Here is a 26,829-nt window from a genome sequence, read left to right as displayed (position 1 = left end):
ATCTATTAAAAAATGGCGTCTTTTGAATCTTTTAAGGGTTAAAATAAAATAAAATTATCATGTAATGCCCACAATTATTTATAAGTTATTCAAGGTGAGCATGGTAAGTGCGTTATCCAGCATGAGTGATCCTCCAACCATTGTGTTCAGAACTTCACAACTTACTACGTTTTGTTTCGCCATTCTCGGGAAACAATTTATAAAAAAGAGTTTCAACAGCGTTCCAGCAGTCTCGAAGTCACGCAATTCACTCGTCCCATGAATAAAAGTCAGAGCAGACAGATTGTCCCAGCGAGTAAGCGGATAAACCGTCAGAAACAATAACGGTGCGCGAAATAAGAATTCAGCGCGTAAAACGTGCCACGAGCGAGGGAATTAACGATCTTTCAAATTCGTTAACCAAACTCAATTCAATTCACTTTATCCGCCGCTTGCCATCCCGACTACTTTCTTATTCACTTCCGCTTATTATTCACTTTTTGAAAGTTATTCCGCGGGAATGCAAAATACGCGCGGCAGGACAAGCTGGGTCACGGAATGCAAAGAGGGGACAAAAAACGGGGGTTGGGAAGAAGTAGCAAATAAACAGTGGGCAAAAGAAATATTCGCGCAATCAATATATTAGGGAGACCAGAAAGTAATATCGTTTCTTTTACATTAAATTCAAACAAATACATGCTTAATAAGTTTCTATTTTCAATCAATTATGCAACAAATGAGTTTGAACATTCTTAGAAAAAGCATCTACTGCTGTCTGCGCGGTGTAATGTTACAGCAGTCATATTCTCGGTTATTGCTTCAACAAATATTGTTAATAATTCATGTAACTATTGTTAGAAATTAATTGTTAGTTATTCCAGCTAACAGATGTAATAATATACAAAAATTTCTCACGATTACTGTGTTCGATGAATACTTATTCTGAATCGCGATTCTTATTAATATTTAATCGAAGACTGAATGTTATTATATGCATTGTAAATATTCAATTAATTCGGAAATGTACGTATTTACTCCATTTTAATGCATTTTAAAGTCTCAGATTATTATACCAATGTTTTTTGACAAAGTAATATTTTCGAACATTCAAAGTTGAGAACAAGTAATCGCAAGATATTTTTCTATATTTTAATATCTATTGATTGGACCAACTAAATATTAATTTTTGACAATAGTTACATTAATCATTAACAATACTTATTATTTAAACAATGATGGGAAATATGATTTTTCTGTGATATTAATGTTTCACGAATTATTTTCTCGATGAATTCAATGAGCCTTCGAATAGAGCGTCACGCGGTTGTTGTTCGCCCTACCCTTTCCCTACTTCGAGGGGCACAAGCGAGCCGCGTTGTTGTTTGCTCTTACCCCACTCTTGTTCGATAGCGAGCCGCGATCCTCGACACAGGTATACAAGGGGTGAGAGATCGTTCGTCGTTGATCTTTCGTTCGATATGGATCTCGCGATCGCGCGTTCTCGTCTCCCGTCCCTCCTATTTGTAGTTTCCCTTAGTACTTAGTTTGGTTTGGTTAGTTTTAAGGCATGCGTGTACGAGTGTCTGTCTTCTGCCAAATAATTGACAGTAATTCGTCGCAAACATTATTTCGTCGCAAATAATATCGAGCTAATGGCTGCGAACTTGTAATAAGATTTTTAGATATAAAAAGTGTAAAGTGTAAGGTGCAAAAGTGTAAAGAGCCAAAGTGTGCAGTGTAAAAGTGGGAAGTGGAATAGTGGAAAAGTGGAAAGTACCCTCAAATATGAGATAAATTGTATCATGTACAAACCTATGTAACGCCATATAATTCTCATCATTAGAGATTTTCGTAGAATCTTAAATAAATTAAAGAAAAAGAAAACTAAGAATATTAAATATCATGCACCATCACGAGATTTACTGATATTACGAGTCAATATTATTCTTTAAATTCTCAAAGATAAAGTAAAGTTTGACTTTGTAAATTCTCAATTCACAATTAGGATCATTTCTAATTTCCTTCTTCGTACATTTAAAATAAGATAATTCTATCTTAAAGAGTTTGACGACACCGTGTCCCAAAAATAAACATTCTCGAAACCACGTTCACCAGATCTTTCTCCTAAATTCTGAACAGTACCGCGCGCGAGTGAATCTTCGAGCATCGCTATTGTGTTACCCTCTACACACATTGGTATCCGATGTTCGTTTCAATTTCCCGTATCCCAGCGTGTTGGAACCGAATTAAGTTTAAAAGCCATTCGCGAGCATTTCCTTTTCATTCGCAACGGGACTCGAATCCGCTTTTACTTAACGATAGTGATCGCCGTTGTCCAGCGATAAACCGTAGATTACCTCGACGAGATGGGGATCGTTTCATTGCAGGGAATTATTTAATTCCCATTCTATCCATAAATACCGGGATTTTCCTTCATCGAACCGAAATGATTCGCCGAGCCTGCCCGATGGAGCGACGCAGCAATCTCGACGTCGTATCTAGATGGAAAATTGCCGACGGAATGTTCCGTCGGACACATAAATCCGCGAGCTCGGTACCATTTAGTGTATTTTCCTCGATCGGATCGAGCTGATGGAACAGCCAAGTTCCATCGTCGAACGGGGAACGCGTACGTGCTTCGTGTACACTCCGAGCACATAGGCTGGCGGTCCTTGACACGTTAATTGTCGCTGCATCAATGGGAATGAAACGATGTTCGACGCTGCCAAGCAATTCGACGGGATTCAATGTGAGACTTGCAGTCGACAATCAAAAGTGAACCATGGCAAGGGTAAACAAATTCACAGTACTGTGCATAGCCAAGTAAATGATTTTTCCCGTTTAACACTCGACTCTATTTGGTTGGGTATTAATTTAACAAACTTCCCCGCCTCGCACATGTTCTCCTCTAGCTAAAGTATTTCCGTAACAGCTTCGAGAGGAATGGGTCACAAAATTCGCGGAAGAAGGAGGATGCTCGAGCACCAGTGTAAGGGAATTACGCTCGTGAAGCAACGAGTGGGGTTTATGTTAACAGCGGAATCGCGAGACATCCTGTTCGCGTATACTGGCAGCAAGCCACTTCCGTTCGATCTGCGGCAGCGGTGAAACGCGCGGGGAACCTCTCTCCTGTTCTCCTCCCTCGAGCAACGAGCGCCAGTCACTTAGGCTTCGGGGGCGTAAACATAAGCATCCAAGAGCATCCGTCTAGGAATACGATGATAATTTACGACGGTTTCGGGGATGCGAGCATCCGTAGTACCCGGGGGTCTCGTTGGGCTCGCTGCGTTGTAAACGGGGCTACTTTGCTAAGCACTGTTCGCTCAAAGCCGACGTCGCTCCAAAGGCTTCGAGGCCGGGTGTCGCTGCGTAAATTATGAGCAATTTCGTAGTTGAATGCTGATGTAATTGTATATTCTGTTGCAACTTCCCTGGCGAGATTTGTGGTTCGGTCTAAATGGGGCGCGTAATCGTTCGCGCGTAATTCACGACTGTTTTCGCGCGTGGGAACACCGATTTGCGGCGCTGTGTAGGGATCCTGAGATTTATACTGGGAATCGGAGAACGTGGGAACGTTGCTCGAAGCACACCTCGGGATTCCGAAGCCGTTAAATCGATCACTTTTGCGTCTTACGGAGCGGAGCTTCTGAGAGGAGCAGATCACTGTAAAAATGCTTTTAAGTGAGGCATGTTCAACGAATGTTTACAAGGAAACCGTTTGATGAATTGTTTCGAAACTTTCTATATATTTTATTGAGTATATAAAAAGAGAAAAACCTGTCTCGAAATGTCATTAGCATTGCGTTTTGCAAAACAAAACACAGGTGACTGATTGACAGGTTGGGTATACTGAGAAACAAAATAACAAGCTTCTTAACTGCTCTACATTCGAGCCTGTAACTTTAGAAATTGTGGATTTAATTTCTAAATTTTGACACAAAATTCTTGAACTATAAAACATCTATTTATCGCTTCTTCTGTATATTAATTTACAATCTCACGTTCATGGAACAAACATTATTAAGATTTTCCTTCAGCTAATCTCACAACGCATTGTAAAACATATTTTAACACTTTGCGTTCCTATGTCTAGTTAGGCTCGACAAATATGTGCTGAAATCAGAAGATTTGGACTGGAAAGTGTTAAAACACTCGAAATGTCTCCAAGTCCCCGTTGTCGTTCAAACGCTCTTCAAAAACAACTCTAGTTTCCTCAAGCCTCCTACGTTGCATCGTCTACGGAGTTTTCCGTGTCTTTTCGTTCGATCAATCGATCGTCTCGTCTGTCGCGAAACAAACATACGAAGGATAGTAATCGGCTCGTTGTGCTCGTACCCGAGCGTCGTGCAACCGCGCGATTGGTTCGCCTACAATTTCCACGCTTCTCCCCTTGCAGCTTCAACGCTCCCGAAGAGAAGGTGCACCTTATATCCCGGCTAGTGTGAGAATTTAGTTGAGCCCGGTTCCTGGGCACCCAGCTTCGAAGCTAACGTTCCTTCGTCGCGGATCCCGCCATCCTTTCAACCACCCCTCGCGCCCAGACGACCCTTATTTCGACACGCTCGAGCGTGAAGAAAACGGCGCGCCTCCATTTCGGATCGGGATATTCACGGGAAACGAGCTAAAGCGAATTTCTCGAGGAAATGGAAGGCGCGGAGGAGGACGGGCCTCTGAAGGAAACCGCGCCCGCTTATCTCTCCAAGACCCGGATAACGTTGCTCGCCAATTACATAGCAAGGACGTACGAATGTGATCGAATAATTGAAGAATTGAACGCGACAAATACTGTGAAAAACGGACAAAGGAGGATGTGAAAAAATGGTTAGGTTTGGGGTAGCTAGGATAACCAAATTATGGATAAAGCGTCATTCGTTAGGTTTCGAGGAATTGGAATCTTGCAACTTAAGTTATTGAAAGTTGATAAAGCAGAAACTGTGCGGAAAGTATGTTATTAACCCATTCAGACCTGGCGTCCACAATTGAGGACGCAAAATTGAAAAAATACCGAGACTAACATTTAGTGTTATCAAATTTACTTATTCAACGAAGAAGCAACCATGTTACCAAGGTTATTCGTTATTTACCCCACTGATCCACAGGCCCCCAGAAACAGTACGATTATTAAGATTTCATGACCATAGTTCACAACTCCCAGTTTTCTTAAAACCAATCGCCTTCATCCAGAATACATTTCATCCACCTGAAACTCTTTCCAGTCCGATATCCAATAACAATTTCTCCCGACCCCAGTCGTTCGTGTCTCTAAATGGGATTAGCGCTAAAGACCCGACACACTTTTAATCGTAGGCTGCAGCCACGCTTTATCGCGTCCGCGACGCTGGCGTACTTCTCTCTGCTGCTACTTTCAATCATTGAAAAAGTTCGTCTGCCTCGAAAACTCATTTCCCTCCCGCCCCGTCCCTTTTTTTCAATTTACCCCTGGGCCAATCGTCGCTGACAGTGGAGCACCGTCGGCATGGCTGGACGAAGCGGGCGTGGGCGAACGGCGATCGAAAAGTCTCGAAAGTTTCGAGCTAATTTGATTTATCGTCGCAGCCACTTGAGATTCGCGACCCGAGCTCTTTCCACCCCCTGACTCGGCGTCGTCGTTGTCGAAGAAATTAGGAAGGGTCAGGGATCCGAACGTCCCGGACGCGGGGGGGATGGTTCGACGATGAAACGAGACTCGGAGACCCCCCCCCGGAATTTATTATTGATTTCGTCGTTTCAAGCGACGATGAAGGAGCAGGCTGGCTGGCTACGATTGATAAAGGACAACCCCCTCGTGACTTTCACTTCGATGAGAATCAGCGGGAAAAGAATGGAAGGCTCCCCGAATCTTTCGAGCGTTCTCGACCGGTTATTATGACTCATTGTTCTTCGCATAATTCGAGAAACAGTGAAGCGAACGGAACGATTCCCTCCGTCGCAAATTTCCAGCGTCGTGCACCTAATTTTCCTTTTTGATCCTTCTGTTCGATACTTTCTCCTCTTCAGACATCGCGACTAGTGTGGGTAGCGATGGGACCAATCCACGAATTGACAGAGGTGAATCTTATTTTATCAAATGTACTCCGTGTCAAGTTTTATACAGGCAGGAGCTGTAAAGAACGCAACCTGAGTGATGCTTACCAAAATAGATATCGAAACAAAATTAATCTCCATAATCAATTAAATGTTTCTCATACCAACAAAATTCTTCTTCATTGTTTAAACATAAATATCTTACAAATAAAAAAAAAAAATACACGAATTCTTAATCATTCAATGATAATAGCAAGCTGAATTATAAACTAAAATTGAATTTCAGATCGAATGAATATAAAAGCTCATTCATATAACAATAATGGGACGCGTTTATTACTAAGTAGGGTTCAACCAATAATATTTCTTCACGAGCATCATGGTCAATTCAATTACCATTAATATTTGCTCATACTTTTCGATTATGTCTCTAACGAAAACGGAACATCGATTTCACGATGCTGAAAGCGTCTGTGGGAGGTGTTGATGTTTCCGTGCGTTTCGTTAACCGCTTTCCGTGAATTACGGTAACCGTAACATTCGCCACGTTCGCTCGAAGAATAAGAAGCGCCGAGAGGGTGCGAGCGGATGGGGTGGCGCGGCAGGCGGACTCTCCTAATCCTAAGTAAACGTCGCCACCTTCCCCAGCAGCTACCTGTCTGATCAAACATTTGTCTTTACTACTCGGTTGATTAAACGTTTGCCGAGTTTATATTGCATTCGAACCGGCGTCTCATCGTTCGTTCGGCCGCGTCTCGCAGGGGAGACGTGTTAGGCGACAGGAAAGAAAAGCGAGTGGCGAAAATTCTTTCCTCGGAGGGGAAAATTGAGGATCAGGGAACGAAGAGATTTGAGAGAGAAAGAATGTTACGATTCCATTCGATGAAAGCAACGCCAGAGAGTAGTTATGACCATCTTATTTGTTAAGGAGAATCTATTGAATTTATACATTCAAATCTCCTTTTATACGGTAGATATGTCCCTCAGAAATTCGTGTAAAAAATAAGTTTCCTATAATAATGTGTAACGGTGTATTTAGTGATGCAATTTAAGGATGAAGTTATGTTATGTTATGTAAATGTCATACGAAATTGGTAAGAGTTTTCGAATAAAAGGATTCCCCAGTAATTATTACATCACAGTAGTGCGCAGTCCAATTATAGCACAAGTTACAATTTATATAATTGATGATATAAAATAATAAAATGAACGTAGCATAAAACAAGATAAAATACAAATGTCTATGTAAATATTGAATTGATTCAAGCGTCAAGAAAGTATTGTAGGAAATACAGGACGCGCAGTTAACGTTTCCAGAACGAATTGCATTCCATTGCGAGGGGCCGCGGGTGTCCTAAAACGCGTTCGATCGCGAACAAGCGAGCAGTTGATTATCAATGACAACGGGTGAGATATGTGCCCTATGCCCTTGCGACGTTTATGATAAACCTATGTTAAAACCTATGTATATCTTAATAAAACCTACAGTATATACATTGTATGATTTGTGCATGTCGTTTTTGTTAGTCAATAAGACAAAAACTTACAAAATTTTATGGTGTCACAATAAATACATGCATGTATACGTGTTCTGAAGTTAGCACTTATCCTCGGCTTGTTGTACAGAATTAAACAGAAAATAAAATGTTAGAGGGTAGGTAAAGAGTGAAGTATAGAAAAATGTGGTGAGCTTGAGCATAAAGTTGTGTGCCCAGAGAGAGAGAGAGAGAGAGTATAAAAGATGACGTCGCGGTCAGAGTGAAAATGCATCAGATATGAGCCTGTAATCTGAAAAGGAATATGAATGACAGAAGAAGAGCAGAATGGACACCGACAGAGAGAAAATTAGATGAAGAAAGCCGATGAGCATAAAGAAATGAACGCTGACAACTGAAAACGAGCAGGAAAGAAAGGCATATTCGCAGAAAAGGAATCGCGCTTTCGTTCGTCGGACGCTTTTGATTTCGAGCGACGGAGAAATGTGGTGAAAGATGAGGAAGAAATAGATACCTTTCCTTAGCATTGGGTCATCTGGAATATCTGTAAAATTTTTAATGAAATATCAAGGACTTATTAGACTTATCCATCATTTAATTTAAAAATGTACGCAGAGTTCTTGTTCAATGTCTTTTCACTTGCTTGAGTATTCGTAGATTGTCCCTGTTCAATTAAGAATCGACTAAGTGGATCAAATAGTTCCATATTTTTAAATGCTTTCGACTTTAGAGAAGGAATGAAAAAAGATCAATAATACGAACTGAAAATAAACGTAAATAATGATATTTACATTCACCTCTTTGAAGTTGCTCTTCATCTTATACAGTTGATTTTATTTCAAACCGATGAAAAAGTTCAAATAGTTTAAAAATATGAGTGATCCTGTTGTTATACTCCACAATCTCTTAAGCTAGTATACATATATAAGGTTCTAAATATGTTCATGCCAATGTCTACTGAAAAATACCGCGAACTTGCCAGAAGAACGAAATTTTCAGTAGTAATGGATCAATTTGGTCAGACGTTAAATCCTGAATATCGCGGGAATCGTTCGACTGTTCCCCGATTGGCACAGAACCACGTGCAGGATCGTGTGTGTGGTCGATTTAGCTCGTGCTTGAACAAGTAGGTGTGAACTAAACGCAGACAAACGGCCGTCTATGCTGTTCGCATATCTCCAATTTATCACTGTCTTTTCCCTGGGCCCTGATGTTCCAGGACCATCGTATTCTTTCCCTGCCTTTCATGTCTTTTCGCCTTTTGACGGGCATTCGTTTAATTCGTCTATATTTTTCGATTTCCCATTGTCGGGGCACTGTATAAACCGAGGCTGATTAATTCCACCGTCCATTGTTCCTGGATCGAACGCTTCTATTTCGGCGGAAAATTAACCTTCCCTTTGAACTCGTTTGTTTATCCGAATGTTTGTGTAATAAAATATGGCGAAGTGGAACGAAAAGAAAATTGTACCTTTGTTGAAAAGAATTCGTGCCATTTGTTATAATGTGAATTTGATGGGAATTTGATGCATTTATGACGTACAATAATGTGCCAAATAGAAATATACGTAATGTATGTAAAATATATAACGATGTTAATATTTCCTTTTGCATAAGTGCATACAACTTTTGGTTGTGTTTGGCATATATTTTTCATATTTGCTGGTGTCATGAATTCATATGAACGTATTCATATAAAACGTTCTATACTAAATTTTCATATGTTAACATTCATAAGTATAACTATTACAAAATATGTTGTACCATTAATTGAGCACAGAGGGTTGTCCTATCTCTGATCAATTTAGCAGTGAAAAGATTAACTAAGGCCCAATTAATACTTTCAAAATATTTTCAATGAAACGTTTGCACTCGCACCGAAGGAAATTCATCTATTTTACGATTCAAAGAATACTCCAAAACTTTAGAAGTTGAATGCGTGTACAGTCGATGAAAAGGGTACATTGTGAGGGTACATGTTTTCAGCATCAGCTAGATATGGTAAATTTGTAGTCACACAGTAGCTCTGGAACGATATTCGTCCTCTTTTAGACGATGTCCCAGCCGCTCATGCTCAGAACGCAATATGCGGAAGTAAATTCATCATTCCCCGCTTTATGGTTTCCAGATTCAGCGGATAAGGATCGCAGCGATATTATCGGGTCGCCGTGGATGTAAACGAGCGCATCTGACCGGAAGTAATCTCGATCGCTCGCATAAAGGTGAGAGTAAATACGCGCTGACAAACCCGAACTTAAGCTTCACTCGACTTCGATTTGGCAAATATTTGTTCCCATTGGAAACCTCGATGCCTCGGGGCACTGAGATGTCTGAACGTGTCTTCGTTCCGGATAAATAATCTTGTGCGGTGAAGTGCGTTTCTTACGAGGGAAGCACTCAAAATGTCGATAAAATTTGTCGCAAACAATGACATCGATTTTGAGGAACGAACATTGTTTACATTTCTTCGCGGACAGTCGAAGTAACTTTTAATGGAGAATGCTAATAAAAATTGATAACCATTAGTCACCGTTTTAAAAAGTACATCAACTACAAAAGCAATCTGTAGCAATGAACTGCAGGATAATTTTTTAATTTCTGATAAACTGTTAAAAATTCACGAAAACTCTGAAAACAGTAGGAATATTGTCCCGACATCTTTCACTCTATTCAGTTCAATAACTTCGCGAGGAACAATTGTTTCATCCCTTTCTGTTCCGTTACCTTCCTGTCATCGAGAATAGGGAAGACAAGGTGTCAATGAATTGGGCTGAAATCTCGTTGAAAATACTCACCGCATTTGCCTTGGAATGCCACTATGATATTAGCACCCTTCGCGCAAGCTGCTCGGTTCAGCTCGCAGAGGGATGGATAGTCGTTCCCATCTGTGCCGCAGACAGGACTCGATCCCTCGTGATCCCCTAAATTCAGGCAGGATTCCATGCATTCGCAGGAGGCCTCGGTGCCGTCTCTACTTCGCACGCATTGCAAACCCAGCGTGCAGTTCAGTTTTGCGCAGGGGTCCTTGATCTCTGTAACAGGAAAGGGCATTATTATTAATTTCATTTTCTCTTCGTACTCTATTCGTATGTTCCGAACAGTGCAACAGAAAAAGTATAAAATTGTTACTTATATTGTTGTTGATATTTTAAATCTCATATTTTTATTGAGTTCTTGTACATACAAGTGTGGTAACTCAAGATTGAGGAACAAAACTACTCTTCAAAAAATATACCGCAGTACTTTGAATGCCACTAGAAAAAAATATTCCACAGCTTTTTATGAAGAATAAAATAATCTACCAGCAAGAAAATTTGACAAGTTAGACATGCGATTGTTGCCAGATTATATTTTTGTATATTGTGGGTTACTTTAAATAACAATGCTTGTATTCATTACTTATGTTTCAGATTTGTCTCGTCGAATCACAAGTACCAATAGTATTTTTATTTTGAGCACATTTCATTTTTAAAGGTGTTAATAATTTCATAAAGAACGATTCAGAAATTGTCGTGCTTCCCCTGCCAGAACAAGGACCACTGTTCTATGTGCCTAACGAGAAGTACACCTACACGTCTTGTTGAATAGAGACAGCCCCTATCCCTCTTGTCTGACCAAACGTGTGCCTATTCCACTTGTCTGGTCAGTGCCAGTCACTATTCCCCCTGGCTGGCCAGTAACAGATCATTAGGACTCGTCAGTCGGGGGTTCGATACGAACTCTGTAATGATTTTCGGATCAATGTTAGCTAACCCTCTCCGTCTCGATATATACATGTATACTACGTATCTATCGTAGTTTGAAATTTCAATACCCACGAAATAGATATTAAAACGAAAGTAAACTCCACAAGCAGTTAAATGTCTCCCTACGATTAAAGCTCTAATATTATTTGAAAAATAAATATCAAAACTGGACCATAAGCGAACAGAATTCTCATTCATAATCGAAATACAAATTCTAAATTACGTAACGAGAATAATTAAATAAATCTTTCATTTGTTCGATAAAAATAGCAAACTAAATTATATATTAAAATTAAATTCAACATTAAATGAATATACGCTTATCTCTATAACAAATAAATCGCTACAGGGCGTTTCCTTTCATTATCCATCATTCTAATAAAACTTTCATCCATTCCTGTGCCTGAAAAACGATTTCACCTCTAAGAAGGATCGGGTGTCAAGCATGGTTTAATCGATAATTTTTTCTTCACGGGTATCGCGCTTGTTCTCGCATCGAATGTAATTACAAACCGTAAACACCGTGCACGGTGTAAAGCACCGTGAAATTAAATCCGCGCGATTCACGATGAATAAAGTATCGTTGAGGCGCGGATACCGCCGCGGCGATGAAATACAGTCGCCAGCGGGGCCGTGACCAGCCTTTTCGTCTCCTTTCTTCCCCGAAGGAAGGATTTAAACAAATAAAAAAGCTCATCGCGAATATTCAGCCATGGCGACAGCTAAGCCGGTGAAAATTTTTAATGGAACCGCCGCGAAGGAATATAGAACGGTAAACTCAATTAAAATGTTCTCCTGGTTCATCGTTGATATCGTGTCCCTCTTAAAGCGGCCACGCGGTTATTGTGTACGTAACGTTAGGGGAGAATTTACTTTCCCTTAACCCGAATCGATCGTTGAAAACGATTTATTGCTGCCACCAGGGAAGCCATCTTGGATGCAGGAAAATAAAACCACTAATATTAACAACTATTAACTCAATATCTTCGAAGATATCAAAACAAATCCGAATCATTGAAGAATAGTTCCAGCCCTCAAACTTGAGTTACTACCACCCAAAAAAATAAGGTTTCCCCTATTTCTAATTATTTTACAAGTTGGTAAAATGTTATCAAAATTAGAAGAAGGGATCCCTTTTACATGTCCATTATCGAGGCCAATTTTTATAGCTCTGTACAGTATTTCTGTGACAAATCTGTGACAAGGAGCAGTGTAAAATCGTTCTGAAAATTAATTTTGAATATTTCATTGCACGGGAGGCCCTCGAGGCCGTGAATTCCTCCGTCTTTCTTCCCAGGGACGTTCGTTACGCGTTCCCTGCGGTTACAAATCAAGTCTCGTTGACCGGGAATAGAATATGGAGAGGCCGAGACGTCGTCGTACCGCTCGTTATTCGCGTTGAAGTACCTTTTGGGAAAACGTAGCAGCACTGGGATATCGTCGACCCGACGCACAGTATTAGAAGGGCTTTCCCTATCATTGTTCGTGGCTTCTTCCGGTACTCCGTTCTGTAAAATCAAACCGACCGCCATTCATTCCGTCGCTAGTCGCGCCGTGCAATTACAGTTTCCGTCATTCGAACGTCGGATTACTCGCGAATTTTTACGAACCGAACACGACCACCCAACTCTCCATTGCAACATTTGTATATCTTCCATTTTAAACATTTCTAATTTATATGTAGATTTATATTTTGTTTGTAATTATTTAAAATTTGAAGATGATTCAAATATGGTGTCGTAATTTGTTTGTGGAAAATGAAGGAGATTCTTCTTATTTTATTGTTTTTTCGTTTGTATGCAGAGAAAAAAGAATTAAATGTTGCTTCTTTATATACCGCGAATTAATTAGAACTCAAGCTAAAGGATAAATGCAATTACTCGTCGGAAACATTTGAAACAATTGTCTTTTATTAAGTTTCCAACTGGGTTTATTATGCAATAGAGGGTTGACGCATCTTCAGTGACGTTTCCAAGTTCTTTTTCGATTTAGCACGATAATAATAACGCTTGGTAGCCAGAACTGAAGAAGTTAAAATTCATTCATAACGCATGAAGCTTGCATTTAGTAAAGAAAGATAAACAAAGGTCATCATTCTCGGTACACGACAATTCACACAAAAGATATTCAAGGCCATCTTTCACACAAATCTTAGATTAATCATTAATTTATTTGCTCCTAAGATCGCCATATCGAGTGTACTCTGTCTTAATGCTATAAAAAGTAAAAATCTTCTAAACTTGTTCCCTTTTAGGGCTGTTGTCGCAGACATATCCCACGTCACAGAATTACTATGTAAATTCTCGCACAAAAGTAGAATATCCAAAGTAAATAAAATATTGAGCACATCCTGCTCGATATTTCCCCACAGTCACCTATGAATTAAAACATTCACAGACAATTCCGATTCTGAATTAAGAATTGTTTCAAACTTTCCAAATGTACCAATCGACCAAATAACTCAGCGTAAAGTTTCGAAAACGTCGAATTTATTTGCAAGGCGAACAACTTTTACGCCCAAAGAACCTAATTCCCAGCTCACAAACGGATTAAAATTTTTCCAGACCGATTCTCCTCTGGGTCCTTGCGCGGGGACGATTGACAGTGGTGCTGGTAAACGTTTGTGCAGGCGTCGAAAGCCGGGCAGTTCAGCTGGATGATGGATCGCGGCCTCGTTTGCATTCAATAACTCCCGTCCCGGTGTATTTTCGATTTGGCATTCACCGCAACCCGATTATCGTCGTTAACGCATTTAATTCGCCACCCACTCGTCGTCGCGCCATCGCGATCGATGCATTATTAATTATCGGCATGACAAACGCAATTAGCGGTCGGTTATCACGCGTCGGACGACGCCGGTCGATTTGTTCATGTTTAGGCTTAACTTGAAGGCAATCATGACTACCACAAGACAGAGGACATGTTTATACATTTTTTATGGTGAAAAGAACCTATTACTATTATTTAAATAATAACTTTATGATGATATCGAAGATGTCGTATTCCTATCATTAAAATGTTTTATATTATATTTTCTGTTTGGTACAGATTTATACGTTAATTAGTATTGTAACTCTATCTCTAAGACGTTACTTATCTTTTACCAATAGTAAATTAATTCCTTATCATTTATTGAGAAAGGTACGACTTAAGTAGCTGGTTCTCTACACTGTGTATATTTTCTTGAGAGGGAGACACACATGAAAGAATACCTATATAATTCAATGCAGGTTCATAGAATATGATAGAATCGATTTCATGGTAATCTGTATTGGTACTTACAAGGCTGAATTGTTTACCAGGAAAGCATGTTCAAAGGAAAGGGAAGAGGTTCGAGGAATTCAATTTAAAAAGCAATTGTTGCTAAGAAATTTTCTTAGGTTAATTTGAAAGTTAAATTGAACTGAAATTAAAAATGTCTACGATCTCTTTTTTTCTTAAACGTAATATATTCGACGACGATCCTTTGGGTCTTGAAATTTAGTTAGCAGGTTTATGAAGCAGGCTGCAAAGAATATTGTGGAATAATTTACTCTTAATGGAGGATATCGAAGTTGAGCGAAAAGGATCACGGCTATCTCGAACGAAATAAATTCTCTCTCGACTTGGAAATTTTTGTAGTTTTTAATGATAGTGCAAAGAATCAAGTTAATATCTTTAGTAATTTTCGTTCAATAAAATCTCAAAAATATCTCGGTTTTTCGTTACTCAGGCTAGAACACTTTAATTCATCGCAATCGTCCATTCATTCAATAACGGATTAACTCTCTCCGTCCCAAACTGTCGCGCTTTTATTCGGAGAACGAAGTGCCTATTGGATATCAGTTAGTCGCATGTGGAATGGAATCGAAAAGCCAGCTTAATCGAGCTCGCGAGCCAATCTTGGTGCAAACGCTGCATGTTCTAGGCTTGCGAAAAATTGAACGATTCAACGTATAGCATTCGACAATTCAATTTTTAAAACATGTCACCTTACAGAAAAAGACGAAACATTTTTATATGCACAGGTTATTCATACAACGTTTAGTATAAAAAAAATAAAAAATAAAAATGTTAAAAGTTATAAGATTGTAAGGAAGATTGCAAGAAAAATAAATTGTTCTTTGCATACTTCAATATGCTTTACGTTCTCACAAAGTTTCAATTTGCAAATTTATGAAACATTTGCAATTAACGAGCATAGAAATACTATTATACAAATTTTATTTGAAGTTTATTACGAAAGTTCATCGTCGCGATAACCACATGGCAACCGTATTCGACTAATCTCGTCTGGGTCGGTTTGCAAGGACGAGAAAAAACTCATGGAAGTTCCACCCTCTCAGAAACTTGGCCACCCTCTCGATTCATCCCCTCGACCGCGCGAGCGTCGACGTGATATCGTAATTAATAATCCATTTTGCTGGTTTTTGCTGGTGCACCTGACCGTCGCAGTCCGCCGCTTGCCGCTCGCGGATAATTTATTATCGACGAGCACCCCATTACTCCTATGCTGACGGTCGGTTCCTTCGTTAATGGTCGTCGAAACGTCTGTCAACTGTCGATGGCATCGCGTGCTCGTTTTGTTCCGTGTTCTGGTGTTGGGACGTTCATTACGCGATGCGCTTATAATTTATCCTATTAATGCTTGTGGATTTTGACGATACACGCGCCGCGCCGTGACGAAAATTGATCTATATGGCTTGAAAAACTCGGAAACAACCCGAATAATCAGCCGTGTAATGTAATTATTATAACATCTTCATCTAACATCTACTGATCAGCTATTTCGAGTCTAAACTAGCTTGTGTGCAGACTACTTCTCCGCAGTTGTGCATGAATTTAAAAAATATATGAAATATCAACAATTAAATACATGTTACACTATTTAGGAGATAAAAGAGATACTGTTATTAAAATTTAATTTCTTCGTCTATATTCATAGTGTTGAGAATAGCGAAGCTGGTGAGTTGAAATTTCGCGCTGAAATTAACGATGTATCATTGATCTGAACAGTCAGTCTCGAACGGTCGGTCATGTATATAGGATTGTCCATGATATCTATTATTACAAATAAACTGTTTCGATAAAATTTTCTGTCTGCAAAGTTATTTATCAAAACACATAGAAATATGGATGTACAGAAACATCCTTAGACTAATTATAATCGATGAAATATTCGGAAAGATCACAAAAGAACATCTCCATAGGTTGCACGGGGCCTGTAATCCTTAGGTTCCCCATTCTTGGTGTAAGACGATAACGTAAATGATCCACGGTCGCTTTTCCGGCTTACGTCCAGATGATTGCCAATTAGTGGGCCATTATCGAAATGTATGTGGCTAGTACGGTGGTCGGTATAGTGACATGGGAGAGAGAACGTATCGGTGGAGAACGGTCATGAAGATGAAGGGGAGGATCAAGTGGAGGATCAAGTGGAGGGAATAATGGTATCGAGGGGTCGGTCATATGGCTGGCACAGACGATCCGTGTCGAACGAGTCTCATTAGGCAAACTTAGAGAAGACCTCGAGTATTGTCGGGCCGGGAAACGTAGAAGTGGTCTTCGACGAGAAACGAGGGGTCGCTTAAGATAAGAATTCGACCCTTCTCGGGTTAACTTATCGAGTAGTCTGACCATTCTGAGGCGCGAGCATCCATTAATCTACATTTACGCGTGCGGCTGATGCGTGCAGCCGGTTAGGCTTCTTTGTTGGCTAACTGCGACTAATGGACTTCTGCTGGTAATTAATGTGGTAAGCTGGAGAGCTTAGCGAAGGATTACTCGGAAGAGATACAGGGAATTCGACTTGTGACTGGGCAAATAATCTTCTTTAGTTTTGCAGACTATGTATTATACAAAATTATTCAGTTAGCCGTCAGATTGTATAGGATCCAAGAAAGAGGTCGACAAATTTTGGACTGTACTATATTCATAAAAATATAAATGAGCCTTTTGTGATGAAAATGTACGTGCAATTTACTTTGAGTATTCGTCGTAATTAGAAACTCGCTATTAGGTAGTAGAGTTCTACTTCACCACGTAAACATGCGTAGACATTATAATCATTATACATCATAAATGCGCGTTCCCAAATTGTAAGCGCTTAGGTTTTACTACATTTGGCGAGCAGATGTAGCGCGGTCATTTTTACCGTTTTCCGCTAGCCTTTTACAAACAATAGAGTTACCGTTTTCCTCCTCAGCCGACTTCTCCTCCTGTAACCGAATATTTCAACCAATCACGAACAAATTTCCATTTCCACCCGACCATTTTTCCCAACACCTTCGAGTCGTCGAGGGTGGCATTTTTCAAGGCAACAGCAGATACAAATCTATCGTCATAAGCGTAGCATGTCATAGCAGACACCTCTATTTTCAATCAAACGAATAGTTAAGTTTCTATCAGTGTATCCTTATTTCTTTTTATCAAGATCATTGAGATCGATAGTACGTGTACCACTTCGGTAACGCTCGCGAGGAGTGTGCGTACGTAACATGCGTCCATGACAAATGATATTATCCAGATGGCTGTGTGGGGATTACATTGTGGTAATATTTGGCCTTCCACATAGCTGAAAACTATTAACCCTTAAAGTCCCTAAGTTAATACCCTCTATGGGCCAAATTTCTTTCTTCTGCATGCACTTTGATACTTCGAGTTGATACTGAGAGTGCCGCGAAACGTCATCAGTATTGTTATTGGTTATCAGAGACATTATATAATTACGACATATACGTCGTCTTGCAAAACAGATTAAAATCATTTCTTACAATGTCGGCATGCATGTGACCTGAAAGTTACATAAGCCCCTAGACGATTAAAATCTAGATAGTTTAGAATTATGGAAACATTCAGAACTTTCGATATATTGACTATTTTTCAATTTGTCAACTTTGAAAGACACTTAAGTACAAATCCCTGTCCTCCGCCTGGGGAACAAATATATCTCAATTTCGACGTAGACTCATCAACCGTTTGCAGGTGTTAATCAATCTACGGGAGTTGATAATCTCCTCGCAATCGCTACAACTGTTAAACAGGAATAGTAGAGTCCAGAAACCAAATTAGTTTTGCGTGTGGGGGCATCGATGGCTCGATGCAGTCGGATCAACGTAAACGAGATCGATGGAATGAATTCGACCATCCTGACTATCAAGCGAATCTCGCTTGTCAGATGGACGTTTCTATGGCGGTAAGCAGATACTCGTTGTTCGATCGGAGCCTGGCTAACGATAAAGGCATCAGATTGAATTTGGAATGGAGCCGGCCGCTGGCGCGAAAGCACTGAAAGGATGAAGCGCCACGTCCTTCTCGATCAGGCCGTTCTGACGAAACTATGTGAACGTCGTTCTCGTGTGCACACTGTTCGTCTCGATAATACCGCGTAATTTGAAGGATTTGACAAGCATACAATGTGGTAACAGGTTCGTGCTGATGTTGCAGCCAGTTTCACGCTGCACGTGGTTGTTTCTCAGTGGAAGTAATTTAAGTTAAGAGGTAATCTCGTAAAGTCAAGTACTTACGGCCCTCTTCGAGAACGATAAGTAATAATAAAATTATTCTTTGTCCAGTGGGTGTGATTCATAATTTTGTTGAGGTGAGTCCGTTTGAAACTTCTATGAAATTTCTTTTTTTTTTAAGTTTTAGATTGAAAGTCATTACAGAGTAAACGAACGAAATTTCATAAAATAAGAAATGCAAATGGAAAAGATTTATACTTGTGAAATCTAAACTACGAATATTATACATGATAAATCATATATATATATATATATATATATATATATATGTATTTATTGCGATGCAATTTGATAACAAAATTTATACGAAGAGAAAGAAGATTGATAATAAATGCAGGATTCTTAGAGGCCTGGTAACTGCTGAGTTCTCATTTAACGAAAGGGTTGACCGAAAAAGAATTACGATTGCAGTCCCTCGATCGGAGCCAATTTACTTTTATTAGGTGGAAGCACGCCACGCGTGTCCAACGTTTCCTCGTATCGATCACAAGCCCATCCACCCCCGTTCTGGAGTCATTAACGGATCAAATCACTGATCAATTCTCGCCTCGCTCCGCGGGAACAATAGACTTTGCTCCCGGTGCCGAGTCTATCCGGCTGATTCTAACGCTGTTACAGAAAAGGAAGAGGGCGGACGAGGGCGGAGGAAGAGGTATTAAAAGCGCAATTATCGCGAGGCTTAATTACGAGACTCTTGTAACATCAGCGGCTTTTCTTCGCTCCCTTTTCTCCTCGCTCTTTGAGGAAAACCTCTCACCCTTTTGTTTTTTCTTCACTCCCTTCGTCGCGACATCACTTGGATTTTCAAACGCGATAATCGCCCGCTCCGACGAACTCGCTCGACTGTTAAGACAAACGAAAGAAAATTCACTTCGCCGGGTAGACGAGAACATTGCGAAGTTTCCCCGTTGTTCCGTACTTGTTTATAGACCGGCCTCACTGTATTTTTAACCGAAAAGTGGATTCTAAATTCATTCGTTTGTATTTTAAGGAAATAGTCAGGCCTCGGAAGTTTCAATACCGAGTACTCTTCAATTTTGCATTCTTAGAAAATTAATTCCTGTAAAGCATTTGAAATTTATGTGGTTCATTGTTCGTTAGGCGATGAATGTTGGTTAAAATTTCATAACAAAATATGAATGATCACGTAGGTTACGTTTCATTCCATATACGTGCATTTCTTTGATGGTAAACATGACTCCAGATTCGATTTATTTTGTTTTGTCAGAATTTAATTAAAAAATATTGATAATCAAAATGGTTGTATTAAATTACGTAGATATATGGTTAGTTAGCTATAAATGTGATACCAAATCCATGTCGAATTAAAAACAATTTTTTCCTATTAGTTTTTATCCAAATTCTATTCCTTGAACAATACTTATTCTAATAACGATATTTAAATAAAATGAATACCACTTTAATGTTTATCTAATAATAATATCCAAATAACGAGATTCAAATAATTATATCTAAATCATGATATTCAAATAAAAATGTCCAAATAAAAATATTCCAAATTTATTCACATAATTCGAATACCATAAAATATTCTAGAGCTTCATTGTCGGTTCTAGTTTTAGCACGTCAGTTAAGTTATTCTTGCTCGTGGCGTTGAATAATGAAACGATGCCCAGAGAAAAGTCGTCTCGTCGCGAGAAAATGCGCATCGTCGAAATTTGTTAGCTGCGACTAATAAAAAGACTGGATTGTTTCGAAACGTCTACATTATCGTGGCCATACATTCGAGCCGTGTTCGGTACGTGCCATTCTGATAGTTGTTAATTACCACGGACAGCGACATTCCACTTTCTGCTGACTATATAAAACGCTCGAAGGGTAGCAAATAAAATTCGAACGTCAGCGCTTCAAATACGTTACTCAATTAAATATGCACTCGATCATTGATACTGTCCTATAAAGTTTCGATCCAACTACCGATGGTTTATTAATAGGAGAGTATTATTATTAGTCACGAGATTTAATTTAAAAAACAGAAAATCAGATGTTCTCTACGTGTATTTCTATTTTAATATATAAAATTTCTTCATTCTTCATGAATTATAAGAAAACCTGTTCATCCTTCGTAATACATAGAATGAAACATTAAACGGGTATTTCTCGAACCGTGATCCGTAAGCTCTCGGGAGGGAAAAGTGGAATAAACATTTAGTGAAATAAAAAAAGGTTCTGGGTACTTTAAAAGATTCTCTTGGTACTTTATTCTTTTTAAAAACATCCATTATAAAGTCTCTATTGTCAGTAGTCGTTAAAAGTTTGAAACAACTCCAATTTCTTATTCATTATTCGTCGCTTTCGCCTCTGTTAAAAGTAATTGAAGAATGGCAAATTTTATTAGATTTTTCGTTTGCAATGAAACCGGTTTATTTAGATGACATTTTTAACAGAATTAAAATACTAAATAGTACTAAAAGTTTTTAGTGTATTGCTTTAATGAATAATTTAATGAAAAAATTTTACATCAGTAAAATTTTAATATTCATTCGTATCTGCGTTTAGTAATAAATGCATATCAATTTTATTAAAAGAATTGTAGACGGTTCGTTACAAAATTTCCTTTATTAAGTTGCAGAAGTATTGCAAGATACTATAAATTTGAGAAACAGTGGGTTAAGAGCAAACAATACGATAAAGACCAAATGGAGCTGTTTCACGAAAGAGGAAGAAATTTCCAAGGATTTTAGTGTTCCTTTGTGCACCGTATATCCCACGCATATGTTCCCCAGTTTATCTCAATATTAAAGGTACACAGTCCAACCAGTGTCACGGGGAAACTCCGATACCGCCCAATCAAAACAGACTACCCTCCAGTGAAACTGTTGAAAGTATGTTTAGCTTAGAAAGTCGCACTTCTGCTACTACGGGTCAGTTCCCAGTGGCGCGATTATTTTTAGGATTTGTCGCAATAATGAAAACAACGTTAAAACTGAACACTTCGCATTGTATTCCATTTCCTTTTCCTCTGTAATTGATTTTACTCTCAGAAAATATTAATTATATCTGTTTTTGAATCTGACAATATTTAGCAGCTAGGGAAAATTCACGCGAGTCAAGTTTATTTGAATGAAGCAAATACGATTCAATATTGCCTATGAAATGAAATAGTTACTTTGTAAGTATCGTACAGGATGGTATTTATAACTAAATGAGAAGACTATTTTTTTGAAATATTCTCAGTTTGTTTGTTGTGCTATTTGTATGGGAATGAATATAGAAATCTATTTTAATTGTAATTACTTTAATACAAAAGAATCTCCTTTCAATGTTATATTTTTAATAAAGTTCATGGTCATCGATGTTAAAAAAAAAAAAAAAAAAAAAAATGAAATTCTACATTCCTGCATAAAGAAGAAACCACGTAAACTTAAAATATTTTAATACAATTAAGGAAAAATGAAATTACCTACTTAATCAATATTTTTTGATTCGATAGCATCCACAAAAGTAGTATCGAGCTCTACTATCAAATAATATGCTACTGTAAGAATCTTCTTTCACCGTGTTTTGATCTTCTAACATTATCGTCCGTATTTTGTCAGTCTAATGATACAACGAGGAGTCGATGCTGTCCTAATTTACAAACTAGAATGCATGTAGTGGAATAATAAAATTGTTTTGTTCACGGAACGTCGTTTGTTGGGGGAATAATGACATAAGAGCCCAAGTTCGATCGAACGAGTCGGGTTTTCTGGAAAAGCGCTCGTGGCTCTGGGTCGCTCGTTTTCCTGCCTTTCGGGCGGGAAATTATGCGACGTGGGCTTGCTCCGTCGTTAAATATTTCGACGAACCGAGCATTTCCCCGCTAGTAACGCTGGAAGGTAAATGAAGACGCGAGTGGAATAAATCGATAGCTTTTAAGTTCACGTTCGAGACACGTTTTACCCTCCAGGGCGACTGTTTGTTCGACGCCGGACGGGATATCGGCTCGCAAATTAGTGGATAAGTGGAACTGTGTGCGGAAGCAACGAGGGAACTTTGCATTTATTTCATCAATTATTTTTTCCCTGTTGAACGAACTGGTTATTGATGAGCGTCGATGGGGGGGAGGAGAGCGAACTGGTGCAACGTGAAATGAATAAACAATGCGATGAGACAGCGGAGTTCGATATATTTTGTTATTTATCGAAGCCATTGTCTCTGCCGCCGATTCGCAGTATTTTATTATTATTCCTCTTTACTTCCGCAGGTATGCTTTAGAAAAGCTGAAAGGTTTACAAGCTAATGTTCGACACGTACTGATGCTTATTTACTGAGAAAATAAAATTACTCTTGGATGCTTTGAAAAATTAATAATTTGAAAATTAAATTCCCAGCTGATCTGTTGATATAAAAGTATTCATGCAAACATTTATAGTTTTATTTAAAGTGATAACAATTTTGCTTATTTGTATTCTTAAGAAAGGATGAGATTTTAACACGCAACATTAACACATTAATATTCAGTTCTAATTTTATTTTTGATTCTTATAGTGTGTCAAATAATTACCTTACGGGAGATTCGTTAATTAACGAATTAATTGTCTCGTCTTTCCATCGAATGACTTCAATGGAAACTAATATTCCGCGAATAAATATTTAAATCGTTCATGGAGTAAATTCGCAATATGTTTTATAAAATTAACGAAGTCGTTATTCGACGTGAGCATAACAACGGGTCTATTATCGGTTTTATCAACGTTTAAAGGAGTAAATTATCGTAGGAAATAATTATTTGTAATTGCATGCCGGTACCATTTATCCCGTCTGTTAGTCGGGTGTCACTTTGCAACCGTATTCGAGCTATTTGCACGCGTCGTTCGAAACGGTCAGCTTCGTTTGACCGAAAAACTTCATCCGATTTTCATTTAACTTTAGCGTAATAGTATCGCTCGACGTGTATGGTTTTGTTATTGATATTAAACGTGTGCACGTGCGCGCGTAAATTGCTTTGAATAACGGGCGCGCGCGGGCCCGCTTACTCTATCGTTATTAACAACAATTTAATTCCATAACATGGAACTCGCTATTGCAGAAACGAAGGAAATTGGTTGGCGGTAGAGAGCAATATCGAGCGTAAATATTTCATTTATCTTTCTCGTTTTATACGGCAATAAAATTTTTCTACAAACAGACTATCGGAGTCTTTAATTTTCTCTAGAAAAATGGAGTCAATTATCGACTGCTGTTCAGTAGATCTTCTCCTATCTTCTTCTTAATCAGAAGCAAAAATTGTTCTCCAATTTCTGTTCTAAAGATGGCGCAATAAATAGAATGTGAATGAATATTTGTTCGTGCAGGCCTGAGATTTTTCTCTAATTAATTTCAGAGATTGAACGTGCTCAAAATCCGACGCGATTCTTCTCCCTTGTCTTCTAGCTTTTGTGAAACCGTTTATTCTGCGTCCTGAGCGTCGTCTTTTCTGAAATTCACCCTAGTTATCATAAAACGAGACTAATGAGACACGTCTGACTCTCGTGGACGTAATTATTCTCCATTCACAGGTCCCTCGTGTTCCCGTCGAAACGACAAAAGGACCACGCTCGGTTAACTTTAAATAGGCGATCGATTTTCAACTGTCCTGGTGCTGTTATCTACTTGGCTGACCACCGCTGCCCTCGTTCCACTTATCTGTGACTCGAAAGCAGGGCAAACTCAAGCCCAACACCGGACAAAATATGTTCGTAATACGTTCACACACGAGGGCTATATGCGAGTGGCCTAAGTCGATACTTTTAATAAATTATTAACGATTTTACTATACACTTGGTAAAAAGACAAAAATATTTCTTTAGCAGAGAGAGAGAGAGTATTAGACAAGAAATTTTATTCCTTTGCTTGAATCACAAACAAATTTCTTTTTAATTAATGCTCTATCATTCTCTATCTTTTAATTTATATGTTAGTTTTTTAATTACTTATCCACGTGGTGTACTGTGAGCAAGGTTCGATGAGAAGGTTTTACCAAGTAGTAGGACTCTGGAGTTTTCTTTGTGGTTAGCATTTTTTGTTACAGTATCTGTGATTTTCCAATCAATCGCGGAATATTACACAGAGAACCTTTCGACATCGTCACGGCAAATAAAGGGAATTTGTAATACGGGAAAATATTTCAAAGCCGTGGGAAAATTAATTACCACCCGTTCCATGATATGCAATATTTGTAATTGTGTTCCATTTAACACGGCAAATATAATTGAACGTAACTATGCGAAACCAGTAATGACATTAATACCCTCGTGTAATCATTGTATCGGGCATTAGCCAGTCCATGTTTCACGGTATTACAATGAATTTAATAGTATGCATTGGCATCTGGGTAATTATATAGACACTTTTTAGTTTGATGGTAGCCGGGATAGGTGGCATATATAGACGAATTTATACCGTTGTAAATTCTAGTGGAACGTTTTCGATGAAATGGTATTTACACACAGACAGGAAGTGTAGTAAACTAAATATGTAATTTTAATAAAATATCCTTTCAGTAGAGCAATTAACTAGATAATTTTTAATTTTACAGAACTTTCTATCGGAAAAGTAAATAATTATAACAAACTACCCTCTTAGTCGAGCAATTAATTAAGACATTTTTAATCATACAAAACTTTCTATCAGAGAGGTAATGAATTAAAAAATTGCTTGCCTTTGACATGATGTTCGACGGAAGTTTACGATCAGATACTTTCAGCAACGCAGAGGGAATTATGATAAAATTGCGAAATGTTTCATCGAAATGAACCAACAGTAGAGACGACGCCTAATGTTGTAAATTGTAGACATTACTGAGATTCGACGTCTCTCCAAAGGAATTCCACGAATTAAAAACTGGCGGATTTTAGGGACAACTTTCATTAAAATTGAGTTAGAAGACACGACAGTGCGGCGTGTCGTGAATTTCTGAAATTTCATCGCGATTCTCAGGTAACGTCGCGAATTAAAACTTCTGCGATTTCAGCGAGAAGTTCCCGCGAACAATCGATACTCCGCGCCCCGGGAAAGATAAAGACAACGACGACGATGGCACGCGATTTCGCAAATTTCACGAAATTCCAAACTTCATCATCATCTTACATCATTGAAAACGGTTATGTATTGTACTTATAATGTATAAAGAATTAGCTAATAGATATTCACACATTGCAAGATCTAATTTCAATGTTCATTAAAAATATGACTAAATTCAATTACTGTTAATTTGATCAATTTTTGGTTCAAACCAATGAATAAATTAGAAGTAGATGTTTGAGGAAACAAAATCGCAGACAAAATAGAAATTTATATTCTCGAACCGTCGGCGTCGCGTCGCCAAGCGAATTTCAAAATCAATTTCCTCGGGAACGAAACGAAAAGTTTCAATTCAATTCACCTTGCCGAATCGTATTGCGCCTGATAGTATCGTGAGCTACACGGTAGATCGTGAATCAACATTTCGCCACGAAGCAAAAATTAAAGGGATCACGCAGGGGGTCGTTTCACCCACTTTAAATCACTTTCCCTTGAATCCATCGTGCCGGAACGAGTACACGCGCGGAACAACGTGTTCCGTGGGTATCTCGTTGTTCGATCGATCGACCACCGCGAAATATAAATCCTCCAACAGTGTTTCCATTACATGATCAAAATTCCAAAAAAAGAATGTTTGCCTCGTTCCACATTGAAACAAGCACGTTCTGTACGAAGAAAAAATACTAACTTTGACGTTACGTTAGGACCAGAAAAATAAAATTTTTTTTGTCTAATAAAAAAGTTGAGAAACTTTGATAATTGCATGTTGACGAGTGTAAATCATAAAGCAAAAAACAAAACTTAGGAATTCACTAAAAATTTCATTGGAGAATATTACATATTCAAAAACCAATAGTAACTGCTTTCAATACAAAGCAATTGAAAGAAAAGATATGAAATACGTTTAGGTCAGTTTGTTAATCATGCTTCCATTGATACTATAACTGGTACGGATATTGTTAAATTGACTTTAATTTTGATCACGTTTCGAGAAAATTGTCCTACTATGCACAGTCTTCTCAGTATTTGTGTATCCCAAGGGCGGACTCGTCGTTTGGAGTTTACCCCGTTTAACCC

At 38.6% G+C, this 26,829-nt stretch overlaps 1 protein-coding gene across 3 annotated transcripts in view; it reads right to left on the bottom strand.

Annotated features, from left to right (window-relative positions):
* LOC128872383 (agrin-like) overlaps positions 1–26,829 on the bottom strand; it is a 543,175-nt gene that overhangs the window by 52,894 nt on the left and 463,452 nt on the right. For all 3 annotated transcript variants that reach the window (XM_054115012.1, XM_054115013.1, XM_054115014.1), the window contains exon 6: positions 10,295–10,531. In XM_054115012.1, the coding sequence (XP_053970987.1) occupies positions 10,295–10,531 (237 nt within the window). The remainder of the gene's footprint in view (positions 1–10,294; positions 10,532–26,829) is intronic.

This window comes from Hylaeus volcanicus, chromosome 2, assembly GCF_026283585.1.
Source record: "Hylaeus volcanicus isolate JK05 chromosome 2, UHH_iyHylVolc1.0_haploid, whole genome shotgun sequence".
Taxonomy (NCBI): domain Eukaryota; kingdom Metazoa; phylum Arthropoda; class Insecta; order Hymenoptera; family Colletidae; genus Hylaeus; species Hylaeus volcanicus.
The sequence above is the reverse complement of the archived record's forward strand: the minus strand, read 5'-3'. Positions and strand labels throughout refer to the sequence as shown.